Source organism: Chinchilla lanigera, unplaced genomic scaffold (assembly GCF_000276665.1).
Source record: "Chinchilla lanigera isolate Chin_1 unplaced genomic scaffold, ChiLan1.0 scaffold00045, whole genome shotgun sequence".
Lineage (NCBI taxonomy): Eukaryota > Metazoa > Chordata > Mammalia > Rodentia > Chinchillidae > Chinchilla > Chinchilla lanigera.
Genome location: NW_004955446.1, coordinates 10,699,881 through 10,719,280, shown reverse-complemented (window position 1 = coordinate 10,719,280; position 19,400 = coordinate 10,699,881). Strand labels below are relative to the sequence as shown.

Below are 19,400 nucleotides of genomic sequence, written 5' to 3'. Positions count from 1 at the left end.
AAAGAATTTACCTTTCCATTTTATACTTGGAAAGTTAACTCGCTTGTTTTCACATGGCTAATTAGTGTTATCCTGGACTAGAATCTAGGATGCATCTGCTGTTCTGTTTTATTTACAGAAGACTTATTTTGGAATTCTGTAAAATGACTGAAAATTTTGTTTCATAGACTTAAGTAAAAAAGGGACTTAAAAAATGGAGACTTACTGGTTAAGATACCAAGATCTCTTGTTACTCTTTCTCTATTTCTCCCTCCTTTAGCTGTCTAGAATTTGCTTTATTCTCCAGCTGCTCTTATGCTTTCAGGAGAGATTATTTCTTCTCAGGCCAGATTTAGAACCTGGATACACATGGGTTTGCGTTTCCCACTTTATTTCTTCTTGTCGGTTTCTCTGAAATAAGTATTAGGCTAATTTTAATTTTTAAAGACTCTCATGGTTTGCATAAAGAACAATAATAGCATCTGCAAAATAAAGTTGCAAACTGGTAAAAGAAATACTTAATTCTTTCCTTTAAATGTTAATTTGGGGTAAATACAGATAATTGTTAATATGTAATGAAATCCTTACTGCTTTTTAAAACCTATTAATATGTGCAGACCCTCATGGTAATGATGAAGATGATGGTGATATTGACTTGATTTTGAGAATTTTGAAGTTTATTCTAAAGTCTTCTAACTGAACGTTAACTGCAGAAAGTTGTTATGAATCATAATTCTTTACTGTAGCAGTATTTTATATTTCTTTTTCCTTAACCAAGTGGTTTTGACGAACACAAGCACAGGCGTTTTAGTGATACTATTTTTAATTATATCTTTTCTGTCCCTTATCCTTTCATTTTTCAAAATCACTAGTCATGAATTCTCATTTATAATTAACCACTTGTTTTCCACTGGAGACTTGTATCATTTCTTCCCTTGTAATCTTGTCCTGAATAAATGGGACAGGATTTCATTACTGTTGTATTTTCTATTTTACTGTCATGGTAGTGTTTTTTTTGTTTGCTTTTTGTTTTTGTTTAGAAAAGTGATGTAAAGAATTAAGGGTAAAATTATTTTCACAACTGTACTAATGGTGATTTTGAGATAGATAGAATTTTAGCCCCCTCATGTGGTGAAATTCTAAACTGCATATGGCTGATTTTATCTGGATTTTGAACTATTGATTGTGATGCATAATGGCAAGTAAATTTTACGTAGTATTTTTGAATGCCTATAGATATGCAGTGTGGCTGAAAATGGAGTGAACACTTAAATTTAAAAGTTATTGTAGAAAAAGACACTGCCACTAACCCCCATGAAAATTTTCCCTCACTTTGGACAAATTTATCCCATGCATCATGTACATGGTGTAGACAGTATGGAGTTCTCTTTCATGTCTTATGAGGTATGACCCAAAATGTGGTAAATGTCCCTACCACATCCCATTCAACAGAAAGGCAGTCTCATAAAAACATTACAATGTGTCCTCATCCACCATATTCACTGCATCTGTCACCATGCCACTTGTGGCTCTTCCCCAAAATCAGTTATCTTCACAAAGGTAAATGTTTGAAGACATTCAGGACACCTGCACAACCATGGCAGGGCAACTAAAGACATTTACAAAAGAGGACCAGAACTACTTCAGAAAGTGATAAGAGTGATGAGAAGTGTGTTTGAAGTGAAGAGGGCAGTATTTTGAGTGGGTTTAATGGCAGTATCTTTCAGTAATTTCAATAAATGTTAAAAATTTAAGCATTCACTGTAATTTTTGATCATACTTCATATATAACCAGAAGTTTCAACTTCATGTTCCTGTAGTAAGCTCTGGTATGCAGTTTCAAGAGTAACTTTTTATTTTGAAGGACTATTGGAGTAGTCATGGAGACTGAAAAATTTAGATAGTTAGAAAATTTCCTTTGGTTTAGATGCTTCTTATTCCCATCATCTTACCTGGGAGAGATGATAAAGTAATTGCTGTAAACAGGCTGCTGAATCTTTTTGCAGCAGTAATTATTTGAAGAAAGAAGATCCCAGAGGTGTGGTATTAAAAGTGCAGGTGGATGGTAGGAGATGAAAACAGAAAGTGGGGTATTATTTTTTTCTTTTTAAACAAGAAGAAATAAAATGTTACAAATTTCTACAGTGAAGAATATATTTTCGTATTTGTATCTGTGGCCAGATAAGAGTATACAGTACTTTATTAATTTTCTTTAATGGCAACATTTAAAAAACTATGGTTAATAATAATGTACTAACATTTAACAGTGTGAGCAATGTTAGCTTGCATAGAAAATGTGTTATATTTATACTTTTAGGTTGAGGATGAGAAAATTCACATTGGTAGTAAAGTTCATTGAGATGTCTATTTATGAAAAGCTTGCTCTGTAGTGTTTTGTTGATGATGATGTTAATTATTTATTGCACCCCTTCCTTAAATGTCCTGACTTCATTCTTATCCTGTTTATGCTGGAAGAAATTGCAGCATAAACCCAATCCAAAGAAATGTTATAGAAATAAAATGGTTAAGGCCTTGTGTTCTTGGTGTGCCTGGCAGAAGTGTATAGACTAATATTAAGTGGTGATGGTGAATATTGTTGCTTATAGCTCCCCCAGGGGGAATCATGGCCGTTTTTTTTTAAATGCATTGTGGAGGTATGTAACATCCATGTTTATTTTTTAGGAATATTTCTTTTGATGAGTTACTATTTTTAATTTTATGAGTTTTATTAAACAATGTATACTTAACAGGAGAAATATCAATAAAATACTAAATTTTAATATGTAATGAGTATGCAGAATAAACATCATTTTCAACATCAGCTGTTTACCTGCTTACAGAATCTAAAAAAATAACAGCAGAAATAAATCCCTATGTGAATTACAATGAAAACAAACAAAACTTGACCACCGAAATAATCTTTGGTTCAATTATCACACCAAAGGCAGTCTTCACATATGACAACAGCATATTTCATACACATATCTCTTACCCTGACACTACGTGTGCTTAGCTTTTCTTTCCTGTTTTGCAGATCATACTTGCCACCTGTCTTCTTTGTCAGGAACTTCCTATTACAATATACAGTGTCCACTTAGCATGAAAATGAAATTTCAATGGAATATAACATCAGATATATACTGAGTGTTAGAGTAAATAACATTTTCTACATCAACTTCCTTGATTTTACTGTTACTAAATCTAAAACATAACAGCAGAAATAAATTCCTCTGTGAACTACAGTGAAAATACAAATAAAACTCTACCACAAAAACAATCTTTCCTTCAATTAGCACACCTAACGCAATTTTCATACATGACAATAGGATGTTCCATACACAAGTATCACTTGCACTGATAGCACATGGTTTTTGTTTTCCTGTCTTTGATAGGACATCTTGCTGCTCTTTTTGTGAAGTTCTTGGTGATACTTTGTCTTTCTATTCACTGGACTATTCCAGAATTCTTTTTTAAGAAGTTATTTGGGCAGATACATAGTGTTTTCTCTGTTGTAATTGATCGTTTTTCAGTTCCAGTCCCAATCCTTTAAGAAAATTTCTGTGATATTTTGTGCTTGTTACTTTCTTTATAAACTATGAAACTATGCTTCACATGTTTAGCCTGAGTAAAAACACAACCATTGGCCTACACTGTCTTGAGTGACTTAGTTGCTGTATAACTCATCAACATCCACTCCACCTTTCATTTTGTTGTAAAATGTGATCATTTCTGTCTTCATATGTGTTGAGGATTCATTTTCAATCTTTTGTTGTTTTTGAGACAGACTCTCACTATGTAGTCCCGACTGGTCTTGAACTCCTCCTGCCTCAGCCTAGGAGTGTTGAAATTACAGGCGGATGTGCACCACCATGCCTAACCTCACTGTTAATCTTATCGTCATGGTGTAATGTTGACAGAATGAATGCCATTTTGTTTTTCTTCACTATATAGGAGGCCAGTTTTGTATTTCTGAAGTCCAAAGATTGTACTATACATTTTTCTGTTGTGAACTTGCAGCATTTTATGAAGAATCTTAGCTTTGTTCTTGGAAATAGTTACTGAGCTGGTAAACTAGTGTTCTTTTAGCTAGTGTAACATCAATGAGTAACTAGTGAACCAGTTGTCGAATGTGACATTTGGGTTACTTTTTGAAGTCGGTACAAGTCTAGTCACAAAGTCATAGGGTTTGTCACTGCACAAAGAAAGACTTGGGAGCTGAGTTCCAGTTCAAGGTGTAAAAAGTCTTCACATCTACTGGGGTATATATTTTTATACCATATTTGGAAGGTTTATTTGACATACATTGCCTAAAGCTTCAACAGTCATGAAATGATGCAAATTGTCAATTGTCATGTGTTCAGATGGTGTATAAATTGCTTGACAGTTTGAAACAAAGCTTTCAACAAATGAGCAAGTAGCCAAATTGTCAGACTTCTATTTTCTTTTTTGGCGGGTCTTTTTGTTGTCAAAATGTAGGCAATATGAAGGGGAAACCACATCTTTTGAGTGTTACTGTTCTAAAAATGTCAGTGCCACATCTGTCACTTTTCTATAAATCCTTTAGATTCTTACTATTAGAATGATAAAGTTCTGCTGTGGAGGCTTTGAGTATTACTGTTGATGCATATAGAATGTTTTCTTGTATGTCATTATTAGTGTATTTCAGAATATCTCTAAGCATACCATCTGTTACAGTTCCCAACATTGAATCACAGTGTTGGCATTCAGTCCTGTAGGTTTCATCTCTGGCAAGAACCTAGGAACATTTTCTGACCTAGCTCTAACATTGGATCGTTTAGGTATTCATGACCATTTTGTAGCATTTTGTCCTGTCAAATATTTACATTAATGTTCCTCATCTGCATCAAGGTCTTCATTCTTCTGTCTGTTATATCTCTTTTTGATATATTGCTAACTTCTTTGGCTTACATGATCCAAGTCATCATCAGTAGCAGAGTCATTTGATGACTCACTTTCAACTTCCTCTGAAAATTGTATAAGTGGATCTTCATGTGACATTGTACTGAATAGGGCTAATTCTTCAAGAAAAATCAAAAGAAAACATTTAATAAAAAATTGTGAATGTACAAAAATGTAACAGCACATAATATAGGTAAAACTCACCCATTTATACTGTGACACATGTGCGTGCACCATATCACAAGGGTGAACACAAAGATTGCTTCCTATATTCTATGAGGGCAGCTACTGAGACGCACAGCCAGCTGTGTTACAATAAAGTATATATTTTCATTAGAAAAGTATGGTGTGGGCTTTGGTACCATACTCCAGAGTATGGTATGGTATCTGTGACCCAGTATGAGGAACTGAGGGATTATTAAAATGAATATCATTAATACTTAGCCATTATATCTTAGAGGATTTTAATAGATGTATCCTATCAGATTTACCTTAGTTTCTGAGATACTGCTCCCCCCTCCATACCGGGAATAGAACTCGACCTCGCGCTTGCCAGGCAGGCGCTGTGCCGCTGAGCTAAACCCCCAGCCCCGATACTGCCTTTTTAAAATCATGAGTGGATCTACTCAGTTTTATCAAATACTTTTTCTATATGTCCTATGATATTTTTTAAATTCAGGAAATAATAAGTGAAAGGGACTCTAGTTTATGGTATTGGATGTTAAATCAGTATTCTTAGAAGTTTATATATGTAGATGGAACTTAACTCATTCGTGTGGTAAACAAAAGATTTTTTCCACCCCTATAATGCTGTTCCTTAGACAAGCATGACTTGGTCATAGCCTGTTAACCTGTTGTATTTGGTTTCATTTTTCTTGCAGTTAATAGTTTGTTTGTGGACCCCTGCCCCTGTGCACTTTCTGGGGCTTGAACCTTGGGCCTTGTGCATGGTAGATAAAGCGCTCTACTACTGAGCATTAGTTCCACTCCACTATAGCTCCAGAATCAAAAAGCAGAGAAACTGTTTTCATACTTCACCTTTATATTAAAATACGTTGTGAAAGTATATGAGGCTATATATATTATTTCCTGTGAGTTTGTTTTTTCTTTTAAGAAATCCTATTTAATGTGAAGAAGTATTATGCATGTTTGATAATTTTATGTGTGTGTATACACACACACACACACACACACAAAGTTGTTTTGTGTGTGTTTGTGGTGTTTTTTTGGTTTTTTTTTTTTGGTACAGGGAATTGAACTCATGATCTTGCCAGGCAAGTACTTATGCTGCTGAGCTATATCTCTGGGCCTATACATACAATTGTGAAATTCATATATACCTGGTCCCAAGGGTTTTAGGTGAGGAATTGACTAATGCTTTATCCATAGCTTTATTTAGATTCATTGTTAAAACTACTATTTTTTAAATGTTTTTGTCTATTCCTGTATCTGAATTAAGCTCATTTGTATGATTTGTTTTAATATTTAGCATGGCTTTCATTCTCTGCTCCTCATTTTGACATTTTTTTTTCCTGTGGCTTTCCCCATTTTTATTTTTCTAGGTAAACTTGTAAGTCATTGGTTATTCAGGAGATTATTCAAGTATTATTTTTCTTCACAGATTGAGAATGAATTTTTTAAAAGACTGTATAATATGTATGGTATGTTTACATACATACAGAGGAATATTTACGTGTTTACTATTTCTTACACATTTAGTATTTCTGGTAGATTCAAACCTTTCTATGTGTTGAGTTTCCTTTTATTGTCATTTCCTTTCAGCTGTAAGGACTTGTAGTATGTCCTCTAGGGTAGATCTGCTAGTTAGTAACTTTTGGTGTTCGTTAGTCTGGAAATATCTTTATTTTGCCTTTCCAGTGAAATTATTTTACTTGAATAATAGGCTTAGGTGACCCAGCTGATACTAGTTACTAAGATATAGAAACATAAAGGTGATATGGCATATAAATTTTGGGACGTTCTCCTCATTGCAGTATTTTGGTTCTTTGAGATGGAGTCTTATTATGTAGTCTAGGCTGGCCTTGGAACTTGAGATGCTTCTGTTTTAGCCTCCTGAGTACGGGGGTGATAGGTGTGTGTCACAAGCCCTGCAGTTTTGGACATAATTAAATTTGAGATGGCCTGGGAGACATCAGTCTGAAATCAGCAGACCTCTTAGAGACCAGGAGTGAAATCTGAACTGGAGAGAGAATTGGGATTGATGGTTCAGCCTGTAATTAAGTTTTGAGAATAGAAGAATGTATTGAGAGAACACCCAATGAGAAGATTAGAAGAACAAGTCGCCAACATTGAAGAGTAACGCTCTCTCTTCCTTTATAGATACCAGAAAAAAACAGATGTCCAGCAATAGAAGGAGGAACAGTATTTTTTAAAGTAGAGGCCCTTTGTCAGTCTATAATGTCACAGATAGGACAGATAGTTTAAGGATTAAAAGAGGATCACAATTCAGCATAAATGTGATCAGTTTGACAAAGGCAGTATAAATGGAGTAATTACAGAGGCAGGCAGGCAGATTCCAAATGGTAATGACAGTGTGTTAAAGAATGTAAATGAGAGAATTATGGAAATGTAATGGTAGAAATAGGCTAATAGATATGAGAAGTATAGAAGTAATACTATGTTTTTACCCTCATCCTCTGTAAGATGTCTAATAATTGCTAATGAGAAAGTTTGAAGACAGGTGAGAAGAGATAGAGATAAGAGACTTTTGAAGTGATGGAGGCGGAAATAAAATCTAGGTTACATGTTTAATCATTAACTTTGGACAGGAGCAAGGTGTACCTGTTGACAGTATTGTTAGGATAAATATCTGCTAAATCCTCTCCTTGGAGAGCCACAGTTTATGGCTTAAAATAATTTGCGTAATCAAACAGATCACTTTTCCTTTTGATAAACAACCCAATTTCTTACCTTAATGATTATTTTTACTGGAGAGTTTAAATTTGAGTTGAGTATTTAGATCCTTAAGCCATAGAATGTAAAGAAATATGAGCTAGTGATATTTGAAAGTAGAAATAACAGTAATTTACAGTAACAAAGTATGAATTATTACATCAGTTATCTGGTGTCTTGAGTGGGATCACGGTTAACTATCTTATTGTGTATCCTATCTTAAATTTTCTCCATGTTAGTAGTACACACTGAAGTATTCTTTGGCTTCTCCATAGTGTTTAAAATATACTGTTCATAAAGAGGAAAGATAGATTAATAAAACATCATAATTTGTATGGGAAGAAAATGGTAATGTTCAGTCTTTTTTCCAAAATTTTTGCCTGAAAAGAGGGCACTGATAAGATAAAATCTCATACTTTAAGGCACATTGCCCTCATGTAGATTGGAGTTGAAGGATGTGTGTGAGTTATAGGCTGTTGAAAGGTGATATTGGGATTTTGTTTTTTAATCTTCAGTTTGTAGTGAGCCAGTAAAAAAGAGGGAAGTGTTTGGCTACAGCTTGAAGAGATTAACTGGTGTGCTAATGATGGCTTAACAAAGAGAAAGAGAAGGTCTTGAGAATTTCCTCCATTGGGGCAGGGGATGGATAGTGATCATAGTGTATGTTAAAATAAAAAAGGCTGGCAGAATCAAGAAAACAAGTTGGGGACTGATCCTAGCTTGATCCTAAGTATAGGATGATAAAGATAATCTTGAAGTGACTGATTCTAGAAGTATGCATTAAGTTTGCGTTGCTACTCATGTTAAGCATGAAATACTATCCTGTTCTAATTTGCATGTTTTGATTACTAGAGAAATTGTATATGTTTATTTTTAGCTCTTCATATTACTAAGAATTGCTTTTTCATATCCTTTGTTCATTTTTAAAAAATTGGTGAGAATTTTGATTGTGATTTTTCAGATTACTGCAGTTGATTTGGGGAGTCTAGAAATGAATCTAGGGAACTTAAAACTGAAGTTTCATTTGGCATTCCTTATTTTGACTTAGAAGAAAGCTTTGAGATATAATGAGAATGTTTATATTAAGTAGTATCTGATACAGAATGTTATACTTTGCTATTAGAAGTATATTATAACTTGTGTCCCTTATTATGTTATTTTACCTTTAATGTATTTTGGAAAAGTAAGTAGTAACCTTGAACACTTTCAGAAAAGTGTGCCTGTTTCCCTAGGTAGAAAAAAAGGGGCTAAGAATGGGTTCCACCTTATAGAGGGTTACCAGTTAGTAAATACTTGGCAAATAGCTACACAGTATTATTCCCTTTGGCCATTTGAAATTCTTGAAAATAAGGTGGACTGTCAATAGGTTGTAGAATTATTTAGATTTGTAAACATACTCATCTATATGTTTAATACTTCATTTCAGTCATCACTGAATTTTGAGAAACATTCTGAAAATTTTTCATGGACAGAGAATCGATATGATGTGAATCGTCGACGACACAACTCTTCAGATGGCTTTGATTCTGGTATTGGACGTCCTAATGGAGGTAACATTTGCTAAGGAATGGTAGAATGTAAAGATAATGATCTTCATAGTCTTAAGGACGCTTTGATTGCTTTTTTAATCTTTAAGCATAACTATCTTCGAATTTACATTACTTTCATGTTATCAAATAAAGGTACCTTTGGAAGGAAAGAAAAAAATGGATGGCGTACACATGGCAGAAATGGTACTGAGAACATAAATCATCGAGGGGGATACCATGGTGGAAATTCTCGTTCTCGTAGCGGTATTTTCCATTCTGGAAAAAGCCAAGGACTACATGAAAACAGCATACCTGACAATGAAACTGGGAGGAAAGAAGACAAAAGGGAACGAAAACAGTTTGAGGCTGAGGACTTTGTAAGTTTCTTAAAAAGCGGCACGATAGTAACAAGTCAAACTTAGGAGGTTTCATCAATACAGATTATTTTCTATAAAGCTTACACAGGTAAAGCTTGACAGGTAAATACCTGTGCAGTTATTTTACAAGCCTAACATTTTGTGAGGGAATTTTGTTCATCACCATCCTCCAGCCACTTCCTCCTCCATCCCTTCACTTAACCTCTTCCCCTCCCCCCACACCCTCTCTCTTCCTCATTCAGCTTATTCCAGCATCTCACCTTTATTCCTTGTAGAAAAATGAGTAATTTTGCTGAGAACTAGTAGTTAACCTTAATGGCTTATTTGCAACTGCATCATACTGTATTTTAAAAAAACTGTTAAGCTTTTGGAAAGAGCATTTTACCAGTACATTTTAACAGTTGGTTGTTTATTGAGATAGGGTCTTGCTATGTTGACTGGGCTGATCTTGAACTCATGGGCCCATGTGTTCCTCTTACCTTTTGCTCTGGATTAGTTCAGACTATAGGCATGTGCCACCACGCTAGCTCCAGTACATTTTATTTGGATTGTCACTGTTACTTATTTTCAGCAAATACATTTATTTACTTAATTTCTTTTTTGTGTGTGTATGTGCTGCTAGGGATTGAGCCCAAGGCTTTGTGCATGCTAGCAAGCTATTTAAAGCTATATCCCAGCCCCTGTATTGTCAACACTTAATTATTCCTATATAACCCTTAAGCTACTCTTGGAGTAGTGCTCTGTGTTTTGCTGCTATTTCTCCACTTGATCTTAGCCAAAAGACCAGAAAGCGATTGCAGCTATTTCTCTATTCACGTTTCTTTGTGATCAGGAAGAGCAAATGATTAATGTTAACTCCACTACTAAAAATAAGTGTAAACTAATAAAGAGTAAATTTTTCCAGTTCCTAAATCCTGTCATGTTGCTTATCTAAACACTGTCCTCAAATTAGAGAAAAATTGGTTCAGTATACAGTCCTGTTTACCTAGTAATTGTGATTCATGGTAAGTTTTAATGTGTACTATAGGTTGAGAGAATTTGTATTTTATCCTTTTATATATTTTTAATTAGTTATATATTTGAGTGGCTGTGTGTAACAGTTCTCACATAGAATACATAGTACCCATTTTCATAGTGATTTCACTCTGGCAGGAGCAATGAGGACATAAAAAGGAATTCATGTGTTTCAGAGAATGTAGATAGGAAACTACTAGGTGGCTGTTAGGTTTGGAAAGTTGAGAGAGGCTTTTATAGGGAAGTGGCATTTAACCTGGGGCTGGTATGAAAAGGTAAACTACAAACTTCGTTGAGAGGGGCTGAGTGTGCAGCTAGTGGTAGGGTGCATCCTTAGCGTGGTGAAGTCCTGTGTTCAATCTCCAGCAGGCACCTTGGCCCCCAGTACTGGGAGAAAAAAAGAACCAATGTAACAGATTTTAGTTTTAAAACTGTTAGAGTTGTTAGATCTTGAGTAGAGTATGGTAGTAGAAGTAGGACTTTTTAGAAAAGCAGAGGCAGTAGTTTAGGAGAAAATAATGGCTAGGTAGCTGAGATAAATGAAGATATGCTTCCAAACTACATTTGGAAATAATTTTTAAGTGCAGGGTTTGAATAAGGGGAACAGTTTGATAGATTTGATTTAGGATAGGAAAGTGATAAGGGAACGCAAAGAACAAAAGATTACTCTCAAGTGTTATTTCAAGTAACATTGGAATCTCTATCCCTTCCCCACTTCAGTGGTCTATTTTTTTCACTTGATAGTCACCATAAAACAGTTTTTGTAACCAATGAATAATAGTGCTGTCTTTAGTATTATGAGGGTTAAATAGGTAATGGAAGTGAATCATTTAAAGTAGTACATGACATGCAGTGAAACATTTAATAAAAACTACTTCATGCTATTGGTATTATCTCCCAATTCTGCTGCCAAGATGCTGGTTAACATTTATTATAGTCCTAGACTTGGAATATAAATAGAATGTAATTTCTAATAATGTGTTTAATAGCATAGTATAATTAAGAAATGCAGCTGGACATGGTGGCACAGGTCTGTAGTCCCAGCTACTGTAGAGACTAAGGCAAGACAATACCAAGTTCTAGGCCAGCATGGGCAACTTAGTGAGGCACTGTCAAAATAAAAAGGGCTGGGAGTGGGGATGTAGCTCAGTGGTAGAGTGCTTGTTCAATCCCCAGTACTCGAGGGGGAAAAAAAGGAGGGAGGGCATGAATAGTCAGCAACAAAATCTTAACCCTATTCAATTTGTATGTATCAAAGAATGAATCATTACGGTATGCATGTATATTCTTTTGAGGCTTTACAGTAATATCAATTCAGTGCATAGTAATAATTTACTTATATGGGTGATTAAAATTATTTACATTCATTTTATTTAACATGTATTATCTTCTTTAAATGAGGCTGGCTGTATTGCCAGGTAGTGTGAACAACATCTAACACAAAGTTTAAGATTCTAAACATATCTACCAAGATCAGGTTTAGAATACACATTCAACACTCATCTTTCTTTTCTATTTAATAATCCTGAGCATTACTAGTTAAAATAAAAATTTTCACTTTGCTTTGAGAACAAGTGTGTTAACTAAAGCAACCTAGTGATAATAACCTTCTTCCTCTTCTCTGATCTTGACTTTATGTTAAGGAGGAATTATATCTCAACCTGATACAAAGACCACATTCTCTCTTGTTTGCTGCTATCTTGCTCAGACTGGCCTGGAACTCCTGGACTCAAGCCAGTCTCCTGCCTCAGCCTCCCAGGTAGCTGGGACTACACACATGCATAACCGTGCTGTTTATTTTTTTCTTTGGTCTCGTCGTCGTTTGTTTTGTTTTGCTGTGTGTGTGTGTGTTTGTGTGTATGTGTATGTGTGGTGCGTGATGCTGGGGAACAAACTCAGGGTCTCGTTTATTAGGCAAGCGCTGTACTGCTGAGCAACACCCAGCCCTTTTTGTTTTTTTAAAATTCATACTTTTCATCAGATACTCATGGATGGTTAGAAAAACTTTCTTATCCCTTCAACTAGCAGTGCACATAGACAGCAAGCATTTTGATGGTTAGCAGAGTAAGCTGAAAATAATGTAAAATTTATGAGGAACTAGACAATGATTAAGAATTGATCATATCAGGTTCTTCAGTTACAGGATTTATATTTATGAGATTGCTTTTAAAGAATTTATTGCTTAAGTGTGAGACATTTAAATACTTTTAAGAGTTTTAATTCTAACTTTTTTCCAGCCATCTTTAAATCCTGAATATGAACGAGAACCAAATCAGAATAAATCTTTAGCTGCAGGTGTTTGGGGTAAGTGATTTTTTATCTATTTTTGAGGGGTTCAAAATGTGAATATTTATAGGTGTTCGTTTATTTTTTTTAAATAAGTAGTAAGACAGACTAAAACTTTCTCCTGATACCTGTTTTTGATGTGCTAACCTACAGAAAGGTAACACATAAGAAGAGATTTGAGGTAGAAGAGTTTTACTTGAAATAGTACATCTGAAAAATTAGTACCATTAAGTATTCTCAATTTGATTGAGTTTTTTGGAAATAATTGTTAATGTAAGTTTATAGCAGCCCGATAATCTAAAATCCAAAAAACTTAAAAGTTTTAGTTTTTCATAGTTCAAAGTTAGTTGAATGGAAAAATAAGTATTCTGATCATAGTGTGACATAAAATTAATTTTTTTACCTGTGATTGATCATAGACTGTTACATAATTTTATAGATTTTTGTGTGGAGCTAGTCTATATTTGAAATTATTTGCCTTTTTGGTTTTCAAAACTTAATGAGTTTTTTGGAAACAATTCCGTTTAAAACTGACGAGTTCAATTTGATTGCCTCTTCAGAAGATTAAACTGCACTGATACAGTACAAAGTAGGCAGCTTTAAAAGAGTCAAGTGAAGTTTAAAATAATGGAAAATCTTACAAGATTTAATGTCTGGAAAATAAATTTAATTATTTGATATCAAATTCAGAGTGCTGTGCCCACTTTGAAACGTCTACCAATCTGTGTATTTTTGTATTGGAAATCAGTAACTTAGTAAAACAAAAGGATTGTGGCTTATACTAGTCCTAATAATAAAGGCATTATTTTAAACTTTGCCACTTCCTATGTTGTTCTTAGTTGTATTTATTGGGTAAAACTGGGGAATTATTTTGTTTTCTTTGATCTCCCTCTTTTATTTAAGGGCTTTTTGGGGGTGGGGTGGTTGGGGGGTGGTCAGGCATTTTTGTTAGAACCATGTGAATGGCGTTGTTTTTTCTGTATTGCAAATTAGTATTTCTACCACTCTCCCCAGGCCTACACGCCCAGACACACACATACCCAACCAAAAAAATCTCCCAAGCTCCTCTCTTAGGTATGTTTCCTTATTATTCAGTTTTTCTGGGAACAGCTGATTGCATAAGAATATAGAAACCACCTGGAAGGTGTTAAATAGAATCTCTAAGAATTAGGATAATTTGGATTTTATTAGAATGAAAGTAAATTTTAAAAAAATAGAATGTCACTGAGAATTTGTCATATAAAACTACCTGTAGATATTATTGGTAATGATCCTTGGTTGACTTAATAATCTTAGAAATGTTTTTTAAAGACAGACATCTTTGAAAATAATGAGACTAAAATGTATTAATATAAAGATTTTGGTTCTACTGTTTCAGGGCTGAACTAAGGATTTTGAATACTAGTTGAAAAGATGTTTAAATGGAAGGTGTACTCTATATTTAGGTAAACTGAGAAATGTGTCTGGATTAAAAAAAAAAGATGGTGAATTGTGGCGTGGTTGTTAAATCCCTAGTACTTCCCATAGGAATACAATGAAACTCTCATTGTATCACTTCACTATTCCTCTCTCACTTTCCCATCTGGGTTCCCAAGTATTGTTTTCCTCATTGCAACATTTAGAATAGCTTTGTTCCTGAGGAAGACGAGAGAATTTTAGGAAAGACTTCAGTAGAACTTTTCTAGTGCTACTTTCTTCCAGGTAAGTAAAAATTTACTAATGAAAATGTTAATATCTATACAAAGAAAAAAACAAATTTGGTCCCAAAACTTCGATTTCTATAAATCAAAAACTGACAGATTCTGAACATATTTCAATTAAAAAATACTTTGAGGGAAAGTAGTGAAATCACTTAAAATAAATTTGCTTTAAATTTAATTCTACTAAGAACTTCAGCTGCCTTTATTAGAAATAACCTTTGTGTAGCATTAACTTGTGACTTTTTTTTGTTTTTTTTTTTTTTTCTTCTTAACCAGTATCACAACTATTTGGTGCATAAGATTAATAGTTATTAGATAATCAGTCTACATATTTTTAATAACTTGACCCAAACAGTAATTCAAGGTACTTTAGTGCATCCTTGAAAATTTTAAAATGATTGTGTTGTTCAGTTGTTTAGCAGTGGGTAGGGGGTGAAGAGCAATGTGTGTTTAAGTATGTGTTCGTAATTTGAGATATAGTTGGTGGCTATTTACTGACTTGTGATTTTCAGAAGCCCTTTTGGCTGTTTTTATGTCAGTGACCCAGTATGTCAGCAACATTTTATCAGCAGAGCTTAAACATTTAGTGCTTAAATAATGAAAATTTTTCACCAGAAATTAACTTAGTGATTAATTTGGTCATGTTTCAGTTCAGTGTTTCTGTGTATACCTTGATAATTTGATTAACTCCCCTGATTTTTGAAGTATAAAGGTTCATTATTACAAAATTGTTTAGCCTTCAAAATCAAAGCAAATTAATGATGGGCTATAAAGGTGTGTTGTTTTCTAGAGAATCACAGTTTTAGAAGCATACAGATTGAGTAACATAATTAATTACATCAGGTAGATCATGATGAAAACCAGTGAGGTTGTTTTGAAAACAAATTTTGATAAAAATAAAATAGTCATCTTGATAAGATTTTTTTGTCAGATCACTTAACTCCACTTTCTTTCAATGTGTTATATAGAAAAAGTTAAAACAGTGTAAGAAGATAATACAACACGTGTTCAAGTTTGAGAAAGAAAAACTAACAGGGTGTGTAGATAACTTGATGCAAATAAATGTTACTTGATTGGAGTTAGAAACATTAGTATGAAGGTGTTTGTATTTGTATAGTGTATTTCTTCAGCCTGTTATTTATGACTAGTATTGGGAACCTTATTAAAGTAAAAATACCATCTAGGTTGCTATCAAGATAAATATTTAGCTAGTGAAACTTGTTGTAATGTTCTTCTAGCACTACAAAACAGATTTGTTAATTATATAGAAACATTCAAAAAAGTAAAAAACCATCAAGATACATATAGAATCCATCTTTTAAAAACTAATCTTAGATTATTTCTCATTATTTTTCTATATTATAATTAAGTATACACAATAGGAATTTACTTCATTTGCTTGATAGTCTTTGAATTTGATATGAGTCAGAATTGTCTTAGGACCAGGTTTCATCTTCAGATTAATATTGCAAACCTAATTCAGATAGTATCTGCTTTTCTCTTGGTTGTGTGGTTTTCTTTATTGTTTGCTCCTTTTGTTAAGATGACAAGGTATCTAAAGTAGTAACTGGCATCAAAGTGATAGTAATCCTGATACTAGGGGTAGTAGTATTAAAAGCCTGTTCTCTTGACCATCATTATAGTATTTTTAGTTGGAGATGGTAAACTTTTTGAAATATCTGGCATAAGAATATCTTAATTTCCATTTTTTCTGTAATAGTGTATAGTGCTTTAAAACACTTGGTTTGGAATCAGATTTAGGTCCTAACATTATGTCTTAAGTATTATTTAGATTTTGGGCTGATACTGTATGTAATATCAATTTATGAATGAATTTCTTCTTCTGTTAAGTGAGATACTGCAAAAATAATAATGAGAAAAGCATTAAATGGTCTGCTGTTTTAAAATCTTTATCATTACCCTGGTTTCTAGTAAATACCAGTTAATTATTTTCTTCAAAGCCAGTAATCTAAGGAAAGTGCAGTTGTAGCCTTATTAGAAGGCAGAAATCAATTTTCTGGATGCTAGAACAAAGAAAGAAATATTTAACGAAGTGATTCAATCAGGAACTTTGTGTATGTGATATGAAGAGTTTTTTGAAAGACAGAAAAGAGGTTGAAGAACTGAGATTTCAGCTCAGGATTAAGCTGTGTGACTAATTTCGCAGTATGTTTCAGTATCTGAATTTGTCTTCTGAGGAACTAGGATACTTTCCCTCCACTGATTTTGTGTTTAGGGAATGAAACTTCTTACATTCATAGATAAGGAGAGAACATATCAAGACACAGTGATATTAAAGTCATTTGCTGTCAGATCGTAGTTATTTGTGGGGTGGAGGGAAATAATGGAATGAAAAATTCAATACATTTACATTCAGTTTTTAAAAATTTATATTTGAATATGAGAGTACCTGTTTACATGAGCTCAAGTCAATAAAGCACATACAGTTTATGGAAGGTAGTCAGTTAAAGTTATGTATTTTCTGATTCTTTTGTATAGAGATCAAATATTTTCATTAAATATATGAATTTTCTCTTTAAAAAAAAAACACTGGGTCATTTTCATTAAGTTACCAGTTAACAAAATAATGTTTGAATCTAAATACTTAAATATTTAACTTGGAAAGTTCTACGAAAGTTTCTGGAGGTAATCTATGATAGATTATTTATGGAGATAAATATAAACATAAAAATAATATAAAATAGAATAGTATAAAAAGGTGAACGAGACAAATTCAGTTTTGTCTATCATCTCTTCTGTTAGTTACAGATAACTATGGTATTACCTTTAAGAACCCTTCTTAAATGAGCGAGTTTATAGAGTAAATAGAGGGCAACGATTGGGCTATTATATTTGTCTTGTCGTTTTTCTCATTTTCTCTACTCCTGTGTGTCAAGGTAAAATTCTTGAAAAACCGTACCTTTTGTTTGAATTGTAACTATTGAAAATAGTATGTAACTTTTCTGTAGTTTGTAGTAATTATTTAACGTATAAATATTTCACATTAACTCCTGAGTTAGTCTCAATTTTCTAGATCAAAGATTCACTTATACAAAGCTGTACAACTAGGAACCATGGTGCTAGTATTCAAATTCTGATCCAGGTACAAAAGCACATATTTTGTTGGGTGTGAGGCCTCATTCCTGTAATCCCAGCTGTGGCAGGAGAATTGCCATGAGTTTAAGGCCAGCCTGACCTACACAGCAAGCCCCCTTCTCAAAAAAAAAAAAAAAAACACACATTTTTTTGGTTGTTGTCTTGTTTTGTTTCAGTTTGTTTTATTTCCTAAGCATTGGCCATTTTTCAGAATCCTAGATTTTTATTTAATTTAGATTTTAAGTTTCAGGCCACGATTTCTTTTCAGATTTTATTATTATTATCAGGTATCTTTAAAAATACTTTATTCATGTTTTTCATCATCTGTTTACCAGAAGTAATTATTGTAGACTTAGGTTAGTGCTCTTTATTGTTCTGTCCGAGATCTTTATTTCTATTTTTCGTTTTGTTCATTTTGTTGTGTTATGTCTTTGGAAAAGTTGTACATTTGATTGGTAATACACTTTTCTGTATCCTTGTTTGCACCTGAACATGTCTTTTTTTTTTTTTTAAAGGTCTTCATACTGTACCTTTTTAGGTATTCCAAAAATTAAAATGTTTGCCCTGGTCTGTATATCCTAGGGAATAAGATTTCATCTGTTGTATTAATATGTCCGCACTTTTGTGGGATGGAGACTCCTTGGCCCCAGTAGATTGTTAACTATGTGAGAAAAAAAAGTTTGTCCTGGTAGAGCAACATTTTTGGAAAGATGAACCATTTCTTTGGTCTAAGCCCTTATTTTTTATCAGTCAACGTATGACAATAGGTGAAACACTAAATCAGCATTCTCTTTCAGAGAGTTTGAAGCCTCAGATGAACCAGAGAGTCCTACCACATTCCTCTAGGAATCTTTGTGTAGTTTTATTGTGATGAGTCAGGAGGAAGTGTGATGTGGTTCTGGGCCAGGGTGTCACCACAAACCTCTACCTACCCATCTTACCAATTCATAGGATATTCTATACGCAAAACTATTGATTTAGATTTTTTTTTATGGGTTTTCTCTTTTTTGAGTTAAATCTTTTAAAAGAATCTATGAAATATGCTTTCACAATTTTTGTAAAGGAAGAAAAACATAACACTGCAGTTATTATGAATATGTATGTGTATCTGTAGTACCTGTTTAGTTACACATGAACATTAAACTCAGTGAATAGTGTTTCATATTTTTAGTAAGTACAGTAGTCTAGAGAAAAGCCTGCATTTAACCATTATTCCTAATGCTATCTTTAAAAAACAGGATTGAGTTGGTTGTCCCATCTCACCTGATGCCTTGACTATACAGTAGATGGTCAGTAAATATTTGAATGAATTGATACTATGAACATAACAGCTTTTTTTTTACTATTTTAATTAATTTAACTAGACATTTAGAAATAGAGATAGGTCCTTGCTTATTGCTTGTAATTTTACAAGTAGGGTGAAAAAATTGTTAGTGTTAAATTTGCTAGAATGAAGTTTATAGTTTTTCATAAGTTAAGGAAAAATGTTAAAATTTTATTAAACTTGGTTTTCAAACTTGTCTACTGAATTCATCTCTTACATGATACTGCTTAATTCTTGCTGTATTAGGTCAGATTATGTGTTT

At 33.4% G+C, this 19,400-nt stretch overlaps 1 protein-coding gene across 1 annotated transcript in view; it reads left to right on the top strand.

The window, feature by feature from the left end:
* The window catches only part of Gpbp1 (GC-rich promoter binding protein 1), a gene marked incomplete at its 5' end in the record, with an annotated part of 55,900 nt that overhangs the window by 22,095 nt on the left and 14,405 nt on the right, over positions 1-19,400 (top strand). Inside the window, 4 exon segments of the mRNA XM_013518445.1 lie at positions 9,239-9,362; positions 9,495-9,718; positions 12,970-13,036; positions 14,033-14,092. Coding sequence (XP_013373899.1) covers positions 9,239-9,362; positions 9,495-9,718; positions 12,970-13,036; positions 14,033-14,092 — 475 coding nt within the window.